The following is a 12,513-nucleotide window of genomic DNA, read 5'->3' as shown; positions in this document are numbered from 1 at the left end:
AAATGGATTATACAAATTAATTCCTGATTAAATATCGGTTACATTTGGTGCCCGTAACATTTGTTTAACAGCAAATACTCTGTCACTTCATTTTGTATTCAGTGAATATCAAGTACATAGACAATGTTCTTTTTAAGACATACCTGCAGTATGAGAGACTCTTTATCACCTTCTAATCGTGCCAATCTTTCTTGATAGGTTTCATTATTAGATGAATGATGATTCACCTGTGACTGGGGGAAAAAAGTGCTATGAGAATTTTTACAGTTAATATTAACATTTCAAGCAATAATTAATAAAAATTTATATAAATTGAGTGGTTGTTATAATGCAAAAAACATGCAAAAATGTGTCTACAGATCAAACCTGTTTATTTCATATGCATTAACCCTTTTGTATATACCTTTTTTTTAGCTGGATTTTGAGTACTTTCTTATTTCCAGCAATCGAGAATGGTATAGGAATAGATTTGATATTTTCTAGCAAATTATCGTTTCATTGGGAAATGCCATCTTATCAAGATAAAAAACATTTAATTTGAAATATCTGGTCTCAACAGCCTTTTGCCAAAGTCAAGGAATCTTGGTGTTTATTTTTAAATGGTAAAAACTGCCATATGTATTATACTATTCCTAGAAATTACTGAAAGAAAAGTATAATTTTTTGTTAGCAATTAACAAATTACTTAAATTATCAAATTCTTATCAAGAACTATTCTAGCTACATAATCACTTATGGATTTCTAAATGGCTCAAAGGAGCAAGACCTTCTAAAACATGGCCTGTTCCTAACTATTATGTCCCATTTCCTATGAATTGTAATACTCCGGAGACAAACACCACAATTAAAAAAAAAAAATCTGCAGATTTATTTTAAAAAGTTTAGAAGAGTCCCATAGCTTCATCCTGCATACTAAAACATTGTGTAACTGTGGGAATGGAGCTGTTTGCTTAAAGCATCAAAAGTAACATGAGCCTTTAGAAATTCATTTCCCAGCTCCATTGCAGGCAATGCATTTCTGCCGGGGAATAAAACACTTTGGCTGGCTTTTCAGCTAACACAAGAATCCAGCTTCACTGAGTTCTCTTCAACTACACTAGTCAGCAGCTGACTACTCATTTATAGTTGCTTGTACAATGGCACCAATATGATTATAATCCGCCCCCCCAACTGTCCTTTCTTTTTGAACTGAACATTTCTGAATAGGATTTTTTAAAAAATATTAAATATATTCATGGCTTCTTGATCTCCACTGAGGTCTACAAGCCCAAATGTAAAACAGATGATAAAAATAAACATGGTGTGAATTAATGCAAGTCAAGAAATCAAATATTTATCCAACCAAAAGCTAAAAGACACTTTTCCAGCCGTACAGTGCTGAAGTAGATATAAGTGTGTCGTCTTTATGGGCTGAGCTGTGAGGAACTAAGCACCCTTGTCTCTGATATTTTTGAAGGGAATTGAGAGAATCACAAAGACACCAACAAACAGGACTGAAAGGTGCCTGAAGAGATCATCTGGTTCATTATTCCATCCTAGGACAGATAATTATTTGCAATATTCTTGTCCTGCCTACTCCTAAAGACCTCCAGAAATGGATTACACAGTCTTCCCATATAATCTACTTCTTAGCTACCCATCATTAGAACATTTTTCTTAATGTCTAACCTGAATCATCGTCTCTTCAACTTCAACCTAATGGTTCTTATCATACCACCATGGATAAAGAAAAGGTCCTTTGCTTCAGAATTTTTTTACATATTTGAAGACTATCTGTAGTCCTCTAATTAGCAGGTCCCTCTTTGGGCTAAACAAACACAAGATTTTCTCTCTTTTCCTCACAGGCTAATTTTTTGAGATTAGTTTTGTTGGTTTCTTTTGGTTCCTCTTCACCAATTGTTCTTTCAATTCTTTTGAAATAAGTGCCTAAGAGTAGATGCAGGACTCTAGCTGAAAATGGCTAGAGTGGAAAAAACCTTTCCACAGACCCTTGGGCCATATTTCTTTTCATGTCAGCCATATTAATAACACTGATATATTTTCAGCCTAGGACTCATAACTTCCAGATCCTTGTTTAATGCTCTTATTTAGCTAGCATCCTGTTCTTCATCCTGTGTTTACTCATTGTTTCTGCTTAAATGTATAACCGTGCACCAGCCTATACTGAACTGCATCCTATTATTTATACTGTTTCCCTGTGTATCAGGCTCTTCTTATGTTTTAATCATGTCCTTTAGCATGGCTGCAAGGCCCTGGTTAACTAGAATCACCTATAAATTCACTACACTTGGTCCTTATTCCCTGTTTTAGAGGGTCAACAAGGACACTGAAGAACAGAACATGCAGAACCTCACTCCACACCTTACCAGCACTGATCAAAAGAAGAATGTCTTAACTCTGATCAGAATACACTTTTCTCACTAGCTTTTGACCAGTTTATAGTAGGTCCAACTAAGATTCAAGACCTCACAGAAATGGCTCTAAATATGCACATCCAAGTGCATAACTTATACACAAACAAAAGTCTCAGACAAATTAGTAAGTTTTACCATGGCACCTGTAGCTGTACTTACACAGTGGCACTATGTAAATACATAATGCCCTTAAAGAAATGGTGACTTTACTCCCTCTTCCTCTCCTAACTAGTTTTAAACTTTTTAGAATTTCTGTGTCCTAACATTTCTTTCCATCTTTCCTAACATCTCAATGTAATTTTTTCAAGCCTTCTCCTTTTATTAAAAAAATTTCACGCACCCACACACCCCAAACCCCATGTTTTATATGTGTTTATAAAACATGCATCTTCAGTTTAACTTAGGCTCTTTGTATTAGAAGTTGGTGGGTCAGTCAGTCCGTATGGTCTTAAAGTTCATTCCTTATTAACTTTTGTAGTACTAAATGAAAATAAGGAATCCTCGTAAGTAACCGACATGCATTTCTGTATGTCTGCCTAGGTAATCCTTTGACCTCAGCTATGCATCCTCAATCATACCGCCAGCCATTCTGCCTGGGTTGTTACTCCACTTGCAGAGCAAAGTCTTATACTGAACTTTAGAATCCAAAATCTTTAGCCTTGGAGGCTCCGTTTCCATTAGGGTTAAGACTCCATTACATACCATTAAATGAGTTTTCTCAATGGAGAGCCCACAGGCCTTCCCCAGTATGTCTCTGGCTCACACACAATGGTAGGGGAGACTTTCCTGCACCTAGAACATCAAGTATTTAGGGAAGAACAGCACGCTGCTAGGCAGGAAAAGATTCTCTTAATGACAAAAGCTAGTGAAGAAGACCGCCTAGTCAGGTAGATTTTGCACCCTTTCTCCTGCCATCATTTGCTATTTTCCTAGACTAGATTTAAGAAATATACCTTGTAACCACTTGTATAACCACTCTCCCCCCAGCCTTACAGGCACAGTGAGTTAGATTACTGCCAACACATTTTTACATAACCAAATCTGTCATGAATGCAGACAGAGTTCAACATTTTATATAATCGGTAATTAAGAATTAGTTCAACATCAAATCACAAATAAGATATTTTACTACACTCACATTTACCAAATGTATAGCCTCCGATGATGTCTGCTGCACTGAGTGACTGTGAAATATCTTCTGCTGGAAGTCCAATACTCAATACCTATGTAAAACCTAGTGAATCAACACCCATGTGAACAGAAAAAGGGGAAGAAGAAAAATCAACCCTGCCAACAGGTTAGCCAGAGAGTGCTCAGATAAGTACAGGAAAGTACAGTAGACAGAAAATGACCTGCTAAATAAAAGTGGCTGATTGACACACAGCAGTTGTTTAAGACTTGGGAAATCTTTGTGGCATGCATAAAGACAAGATAAAACAATGTAATATGAACCAAGGCCATCTGTGGATGGTTGGAGTGCATTCTGCAGTTGTGAAAGTCAGTACTGAGAAGAAACTGAGCAAGTATAGTTAGATATCACACGTATCAGCAGCAACTGAATATAGGACCTGTAACACTAAAGTCGGAAGACTACAGACCACTTGAGTTGGTGTAAGAGCTCACAAACAATAAACACTAGACTTGTGTAACCAGAGGACCAAAAGGCTGAATCACCAAGATTTTCCACAAAGATGTTATTTCAGAAGATGTAGCCTTAAAAACCAAAAATCATTACCCAGGCTCCACAAATTATAAGCTAAATATGTTAATTATAGTTCTTGTAATGAAAGAATGAGAGAAATTGCATAAAACATGTAAAAAAGTTTATGATAACACATGATAACAAAGGAGAAGGAAAGATATGCTAAGGCAAGGTAGTTGAAACTACCTTGATGGTAGTACCACTGCAGATGAAAAGTCAAATGTATACCATAAACACTTTGCCCAAGGGAGCTGTAAAGCAATGACTTGAAGGACCTGTCTCCATAGAGATTTTGGATATAGTTTAATGCCCATCAGACTGCATCAGATATTAACATAAAATGTTTCCTCAAACAATTCCAAATCAACTGAAACAATTCCAAAGCAACTGATTCTCGTGATTCGGGGTGGGGTGGGGAAGGCTTTTGAATTCCATCACTTGCTTCAGTTTCTTCTTCATCTTTAGTTTCCAAATCTCTCTTTGGGATATGCTCTTTACTCTAACTCGGACATAATATTGGTAGCTGCTGGAAACTTGACTAAGTTTCCTTGACTAAATGATCAAGTCATTACAGAGTCCTTTTCCAAGAAAAAGGCTTAAATATTCCTCCAGAATATATGACAGAAAAAAGTCAGACTTCAGAGTATGATTCAACAACTTTAATTTAAAATGGGGATAATCAGCAAAAATATAAAAAGGTATGACAAGAATGGGAAGAAATGTTTGAACTGTGCTAAATGATAGCTCAGTTAGCTATCTTAGTTTTCATCAGCCTTCTCAGAGACTGGTAAGCATGGACTGTTATGTTTTCTTGCATGTTATTTTAATAGGAAACAATTCAGAATGCAGCTTATTGTCAGAACAGAACGGCAACCATTGTATAGCGCTTCTGTACAGATGTTCTGTTCAGAAGTTTCTGTAACAGAACTTATAGCTGAATCTTGATAGGCTGTAAAAGTAAGCCCCTTAAAGCAAGCACATATGCAAGATAAAATTGAATACAGGCGAGTCATGTTCTCCTCATGTGTGCTGTTTCAGTTTCAGCTCAAAGAATCTCCAAGACAGCTAATTTTAAAACAAAAAATACCAACTTCTGAAGTTGATCAGCAAGCTGTTACACAGAAATTTGTCAGTAATACCACGGATCTCATATTGGGCTGCGGAGGGGGGAGGAGCTGGGAAAAGAAACCTGGCAGTCAGTTAGAGTGGTGATTTGTAAGCTTTTTCAACAAGTCACCCGCCTCTTTTAGAAGACAGATTATGTCATAACCCTCCTCTCTTCTTATTCAGTCACATGAATCACCTTCAGTTCCACTGATAATTGAATAAGATGCCTGTGGCAACTATAATACTTGCATTAATGGGGAAGATTAGGGACATGCTTGACGTATTGTCTTTTGTTGCAGTTTAGAAGCTCAAAACAAGGAGTAGAGCCAGCAGAGTTCAACCCAGTCAGTTTTCCCACAAACTACTAGCAGCACACAGACCATAGTATTATATTTCAATACAAGAAAATGTACACTATAGACTTTTTCCAGCCTATTTGGAGTTGATAATATTTAGAAGAGTATGGACTTTCCATCTCTTTATTACTCTTTTGGGTCAGCAGAATTGATGTTATGAGTCACAGTAGTTGCTATTGTCTTGTGATGAGTGAGTAGTCTACACAGTAAACATTTTCATTTTGGCATCTGACTAGGGATGTAATACAAATTTAATCTCTTGGCGTGTCAGCGCTACCTCAGACACACACCCATCTGAATATATGTACATGCACTCAGTGCACTTGAGGAGGAAGAGAAGGCTGGAACATGATTTCTGTATCTGTAATTCTTGCCTTTCATCTGAAGGCAATTAATAGAGCAACAACAGGATTTTCTATTTGCCATTGTTCCTTGTTGGTTAAGTGAAAGTGGCAGTCACTTTGAAAAAGCTAACAGTGTGTAGTCTGAAATTAAGTAAAGACAGAGCTAGGTAAATTTCTGTGGTCCTCAGAATAAAAGAATTTTGACCAAATATTTATATTTTATCTGGATAATTTTTCCAATACTAATACTTATTTTCTCCTCCAGACAGTTACATTACTTAAAGGAAGATATCCTTACAGAAGTCATAAGATTCACCCTCAATATCATGAGCTTAATGGCTATAGCATGGGTCTGATCGCCCCACCTCTTGCCAGTACAGGTTATGAATAGCATCTGGAAGAAAGGAAAGAAAAGCATAAGAATAATGTACACCTATTTCAGGTCAGCTATCAGCTCTGTGCTGCATCACTTCAAAAGGCAAGTCTAAAGCAAGCTACGAGAGTCATCAGGTGCCTCCACTTCATAGGAAGGCACCTCTCTTTCAAAATGAGACATCTTACCACTGTACAGTTTTCCAGAGGCAAGAAACTTTCCATTTTGCTACACTCCATCCGCTGCAGTTCAAATAGCTCCGTTAATTTACAATGTCCTTAGAGAGCCCATAACACTGTTTGTAGTAACTGTTAGCATTGATTTTTGTGATGCTTATTAATAATTTGTGGTTATACCTACATGCCTATGTACCAAAATGGAGGTTGTGCCATTTTTATTCGGAATGGTGTGTCCCAATTAAGGCCAGATGGAAAGATAAGAATAAAGCAACAGGACAACAGATGAAATTGTATGTGAACCCTCTAACCCAAATCTCGTGGGAAAACCAAAGAAAGTTTGCTAAAGATGAGACACTTTCAGCTTCAGGTAGTAGGGAGTGTCTCAGGTTCCTTAGCTTGCAACAGAAACTTTTAACAGTGACAGATTTATGCTTAGGCCCTGTAAAAGAACCCAACAACAGTTACCTGCAAAACGCTTCCCACAAACTGCCCACCAACTACTTTATGAGAACTATGCTGCTGCCCTAGCTGTAATGTTGAAAGTGCACTGTAAGAACTTTTCCATATTCTTCTGGAAACAGACTGCTGAGAGACATGCCTCCCTTAATAATTCCTGTGACCTCCTTAGCTGGGCTTTGTGTCTTACTAACAAGGTATTCTTGAGTATCTGCATTGTTACAAACTCTTATAACACTGAATGAAACCAGGGCGGTACTATGTGCCTAGGTCAGATATCATTCAGCTTCTCAGCCAGAATAAGCTAACCGGGACAGTTCTGAAATTGCCATCAAAGTATCACGTGCCGTGAAGTACAGTATAGCTGTACCCATTGCAGAGTTTTGTCTTTCTGATATTAGGTAAAATATTGTTGGAGAAAGTTCTTTCTCTTGTGAGAAATACTACTGCAGACTAATATTTTTTATTACTGGCAAAAGGCAGAAAAAAGTAAAATGGAGAAAAAAGAGTAAACAAAGGAAAACACATTAACTGTCCCTCACCTACAACTGAGAAAAGGCTAAATTGTTTTTTGGCTCTGTCCATCTGCTCTTACATTTTGCTGCCCGCTCTGTCCATACCTATGGCCATTCTTGGCACAGCACTTTTCACAGGTCATTTTAACATCAAGAAAGTCCAATGGAAAGAGCTGAAGTGTGGTGACACCTTATTTCAATTTGATCTAAATACTGCTTTGTCCCTGCTGCTCTTGCATGATGCTACTATACATTATGTTACAAGACTACTGCTTAAAACCAGATCCTCAATTCTAAGCATCTGAAAATAGCAGTTGTATCTGTCATTTTGCCTGCCTGGATCCCGTGATTTTTGTATTTGTTTGCTGCCCTAACCCAGTCCAAGCCGCAGATACCATGCAAATCTAGCTTAGCCAACTGACTGCAACATCAAAACTGATCCTGGTCTCTGAAGTGATTTCTGCTAATGATGAAATTGGAGCCAGCTTTGGCATACTTCACGAAGGGTTTATGGAAGTCTGTTGCAGTAAGTCTCTGTTAAGTGCCATTTGTTAGTCTGGAGGGTACTCATACTTTCATTATCAGCCAAAGAGCAACAGTTTATGATTGCTGGGCCTGAAATCTTTATATGCTATCACAATCAATGCCAGACATGTGACATTAGGATTCTTGAACATGAGAATTAAATAAGCAACTTAGATTGTTTCAACTTTTTTTTAAAATCACTTGTCAAAGGAATTTGGGAGCAGACTGCTTAAGTTCTCCTGGGAACAATGCAAGATCATTTTCAGTTCTCTTCCCTTCCCCCACATGTGCTCACCTCCTTAAAGAGCTTACAGGGAAAAGCAGCAGTATTGATATTCTCCTTTATGTACCCTACATACAAGGAACTACACTCAACCACAGTAATAGCATTATTAATTTCTGTAAAAGCCCGTGCTACATTTTAACACAATATCCTTTCTGAACATAGTACTTGAAAATCATCCCAAAGACACCCTGTGTTAACCCCTCCAAATCTGTGAACATTTCAGTGTGACACTTTCTTCACTGAAGCTGTTTCTTGATCCCTGTCTCGTTATGGTATTGTCCTCAGCGTAACCTGAACGCCGCACAGCCTGATAACAGCACACCTTAGCCTTTTGTTAGCAAACCTATCTTTTTAAAAATGAAATTTAAACCAGGAAGCAGGGGTGGCAAACATACTGTATTCAAAGCCTCATTTATATAACAGATTAATATGTGATCTCAAAAAACACTGAAGAGTTATTTAGCTTTAACTGCACAGAGCACAGGTTAAACTAACAGTATAATGTTACCAACTGCTACTTCCTGTTGTCTCTTCTTCACTATCCCACTCACTCCCCATTTAATCCCCTCCCCATCCACACTCCACAAATGTAAAAGTTTCCAGAACCTGATGTAAATATTTTGTAAATTAACTTCAAGATTCTCAAGCTTTTATTAAAGACTGACATTATATCATGAATATTTTATAGTCACTCAAGAAACTACCCAAATTAAAGTTCCTAATCACATTTCACATAAGTATTTACCTACATTTTATGTTTATACAGCTAGTAAAAAAATAAGAGTGCATGTGCATATATACACATTCGTGTTTTTAATCCAGTGCCATACAGAAGCACTAACATAAATGGTGTGCATAGAATTTGCAAGAAAAGTACACAGGTTAAAATAGATTTTAAAAGTATAATGAGAGGATGTGCTGCTTACACGACACTCAATTAAATTAATATTGTAATTAAAAAAACAGTACACTGAGAAGAATCTAGTCACATTCCATCCCCGGCTTTTTCAAACACTGAAAAATAAATACTTAGAACCTAAAAAATCTAAAAGCTGACAAAACCAAAGTGATTTTTCCAAGGTGATGAGACAACTGCACAAACCTACTTTTTTTCTTTTATAGCAAGACAAAAACAATCTTATGCAATTAATTCATGTTCAGACAGTTCATCACAAAATTCGGATTTTAATAGCACTGTCTTTTTAAAAAACATAGTTTTATCAGAGTAACATGCACAGGGAAAAAAGTACCACCATTTTTATCCAAAACAAAGGCATCCTAAAACATCTCATACAGTTACCCCGATGAAGAATTGATTAAATGAAGAACTAGTGCAAATAATTTTTCATTTTAAAGTACAACACGGTAAACAACATATTCTTTTTTGCCATACATTCCCATGCAGGATTTGCCTTGTCGTATTACAATCTCAGGAAAGCACGAGCACTTGCTAGGATCTATTGCCATTTGTTCAAAGTTTGATCCTAGAGTTTCATTTTTAAAGACAAAGACAGCTGTTTCTCTCCCCCCTCCCTAAGCCTCCTCCTCCTACATGAAGAAACATCCTTAATTCATTTCTCATGAAGAAACTTACAATATTTTACGTCTGAGGCACTCAATACGTTTCCTTTCGCAAAGCTGAGAATTCTCACTAAGATTTGCTAAAGTGCATTTACAAAGAGAAAACAAAGCCCAGCAAATCACTTACCCTCTTTAGCCACGTGAAGTGCTTGTAAATATCAATCTCACCATCCATGCTTTGGGCCCATCTCAGCAGTCACATTCCCAGGGTTAAAAGAAACTTTTGGAAGCAAGCGCACTGCTTTGTTCTACAGGATATAGTTGTGACTTCTCCCCCTTTCAACCCTCAACTTCTAAAATCTTGAATGCGTGTTCACATTTTAAGCTAAATCTTCTGCCTCTGTCCCACAGTTTTATCCCAAATGCTTCTCACAGATGTATATATAACACACAACTGTATAAACCTCGGACTCTCCCCAAAACATCTGTTTTTTTTAAACAGCAGATCAGTTCGGAACAAGAACAATGTAACTCTAAAAACTTCAAAAATATAACTTGCTAAATCATCTTTAAAAAAGGATCTTTCAAGAATAGGATAAATCTGCAGAAACTGTTCCCTTTTAATGTTGAATAACAAGCTAAAAATTATTAAGCTGTCACTGAGAAACTATTTTCAAGTAATGCCTTCTCTGGCTTTCTGTTTCAAGAGTGGCTGGAACTCATTACCAAAGACCCTCTATTTCCTGTCTCTGTTTTACTCCCTGTTTATCGTAACACTACTCAGCCTTCTCAGTTTATTTCAGGCTCAGCCTAAACCTAAAAATAAATTCTGCTCTTTGAATTACTTGCCTCTCCTCTCAAAAGACATTATAAAAGAGGAGGAATCCACGGACGATCTTGTGGATAAGTTAATTATCCCATAAATACTGCTATTGCCAAAGAGGCAATTTTCCATCTTAACAAAAGATGATGATACCCTTCTAAAATTTTTGTCTGCTCCTGCTGAAGCTGAAGTCTCATAGCATGGCAACTTTTCAAACTTGCAACACCAAGACAAATGCATATGCAAAGCAATGCTCTAGCAAGAAGGGAAGTTTAAAAGTGTTGCCTGTTACTGCAGTGTCCTCTAGTGCCTCCACACAGTAGTTATGATTAAGTTCTAATTTTTCCCAATAAACTCCAGTTTCCAGTGTTTTATCTCCCACTAGTTAAAAGTGGCTTTGGCCTTAAACTGGGCAACTGATTCTTCTACACACAAGGACAACTGCTTGGGCAATGCCTATTAAGGCCAAAACGCAGCTGTCCCCATGGGATTTTTGTGATGATCTCAGAACATTTACTTATCTCCCCATTTTCTTCAATTTCTACAACCAAACTCACTCCTGCATTTAAGGTGAAGTAAAACAGCAATTTGGAAGAGCCAGTGTCAAAGTTGCCCATCATACTAATGATACATACAAAGAACTCAAAGTCTGAAGCTGTATAATGCCCTGAAAAGCAGTTCTTACAGGGACCTGCCTTGCTTAGCCATCTACCCACATTCCAAACTGTGGAAGTCACAGATACTTGATGGAGTTTCTGCAAGGGATGTTGGACTTTATAATTTCAACCATTCTTGATCCTTGTAACCTGACTGACCTCTTTTTAGAATCTTCCATGACACAAAATAAGACGGAAGGATATAACCTAGACGCCTAGCTTTCTTCATGTACTTATCACCTGTTGTTGCTTAAAGTCATGTGACAAGAAAAATATGAAAGGTTTTTAAAAAGTTAGTGCTACAAGTCTTCTAAAGGTGCTAGGATACCTAAAATCACCACGAAATGTGACAAGATAAAAGAACTGTCAGTTTCCAAATGCCACAAGACAGATTGAAGAGGGCTCGGATGGCTCTGTACATAGAACGTATTTATCTATGCTGGTTGTAGAATTTTTATGCTATCTTAACGTTGATGAGAGCAGCTATTTCTTGAATAGCTCACACCATCTGGCCTTAGTACATTATCCATAGTCCATTTTTTAAAAAAAATCATAAAAATGAAGATGCACTTAATATAGTACACTTCTCTATGCATGACAGCCTCTGTCATGGCTGACAAACTGAAGACTGAATAGGGGTTCTCTTGACATTAAAAAATGAACTCCCTACAGCTGAAGGCATTTTTTCCCCAGAAAACTAGTTATCTAATTATGGAGAACAGCAAATACATCAAACTTTATCTCAAAGTATTGAGTTGGGAATATTGGGAAGCGGGAAACATACCTCTCTTAAAACACTCCACTACACATCATCTCTTAATGATTTTGTTTTTAATTTAAAAAAACTTCAGGAAAACTATATTACTCCACTTGTTAGTGCCTCAGTGTAGCATCTGCAGATAGGCGAGTATCCATTTCTCCTCTTAAAAGTATTTAAAATGACAAACATACCTTATTTCTGCCTTGTCATTTGTCCTGGATTTCATGCAAAGGCCTCTTGATTCTGTTACAGTCATTCTTCCTGATTAAAAGGTAAATGTGTCTGAATTTTCTGCATCTTATCAGCCATGAATGTTGACAACATACATTCCAGACAGTCACATGTTCACTTTTAGCCTGTCACGTGCATGCTGAACTTTACGTCCTGCTTGAGCTTTGGCCTGAAAAAGTTTCAGACACCAACTGAATGCAAATCAATTGCCCCAGATTTGCTTAGAATACTTTTCCGTTTCACTGGAAAAGCAGGTTAGTTTCTC

General features: G+C 37.2%; 1 protein-coding gene across 1 annotated transcript in view; it reads right to left on the bottom strand.

Annotated features, from left to right (window-relative positions):
- Positions 1-12,513, bottom strand: part of PPFIBP2 (PPFIB scaffold protein 2) — a 108,991-nt gene that overhangs the window by 48,123 nt on the left and 48,355 nt on the right. Inside the window, exon 4 of the mRNA XM_075502092.1 lies at positions 144-233. Within this exon, the coding sequence (XP_075358207.1) occupies positions 144-233 (90 nt within the window). The remainder of the gene's footprint in view (positions 1-143; positions 234-12,513) is intronic.

This window comes from Mycteria americana, chromosome 5, assembly GCF_035582795.1.
Source record: "Mycteria americana isolate JAX WOST 10 ecotype Jacksonville Zoo and Gardens chromosome 5, USCA_MyAme_1.0, whole genome shotgun sequence".
Classification (NCBI taxonomy): Eukaryota; Metazoa; Chordata; class Aves; order Ciconiiformes; family Ciconiidae; genus Mycteria; species Mycteria americana.
The sequence above is the reverse complement of the archived record's forward strand: the minus strand, read 5'-3'. Positions and strand labels throughout refer to the sequence as shown.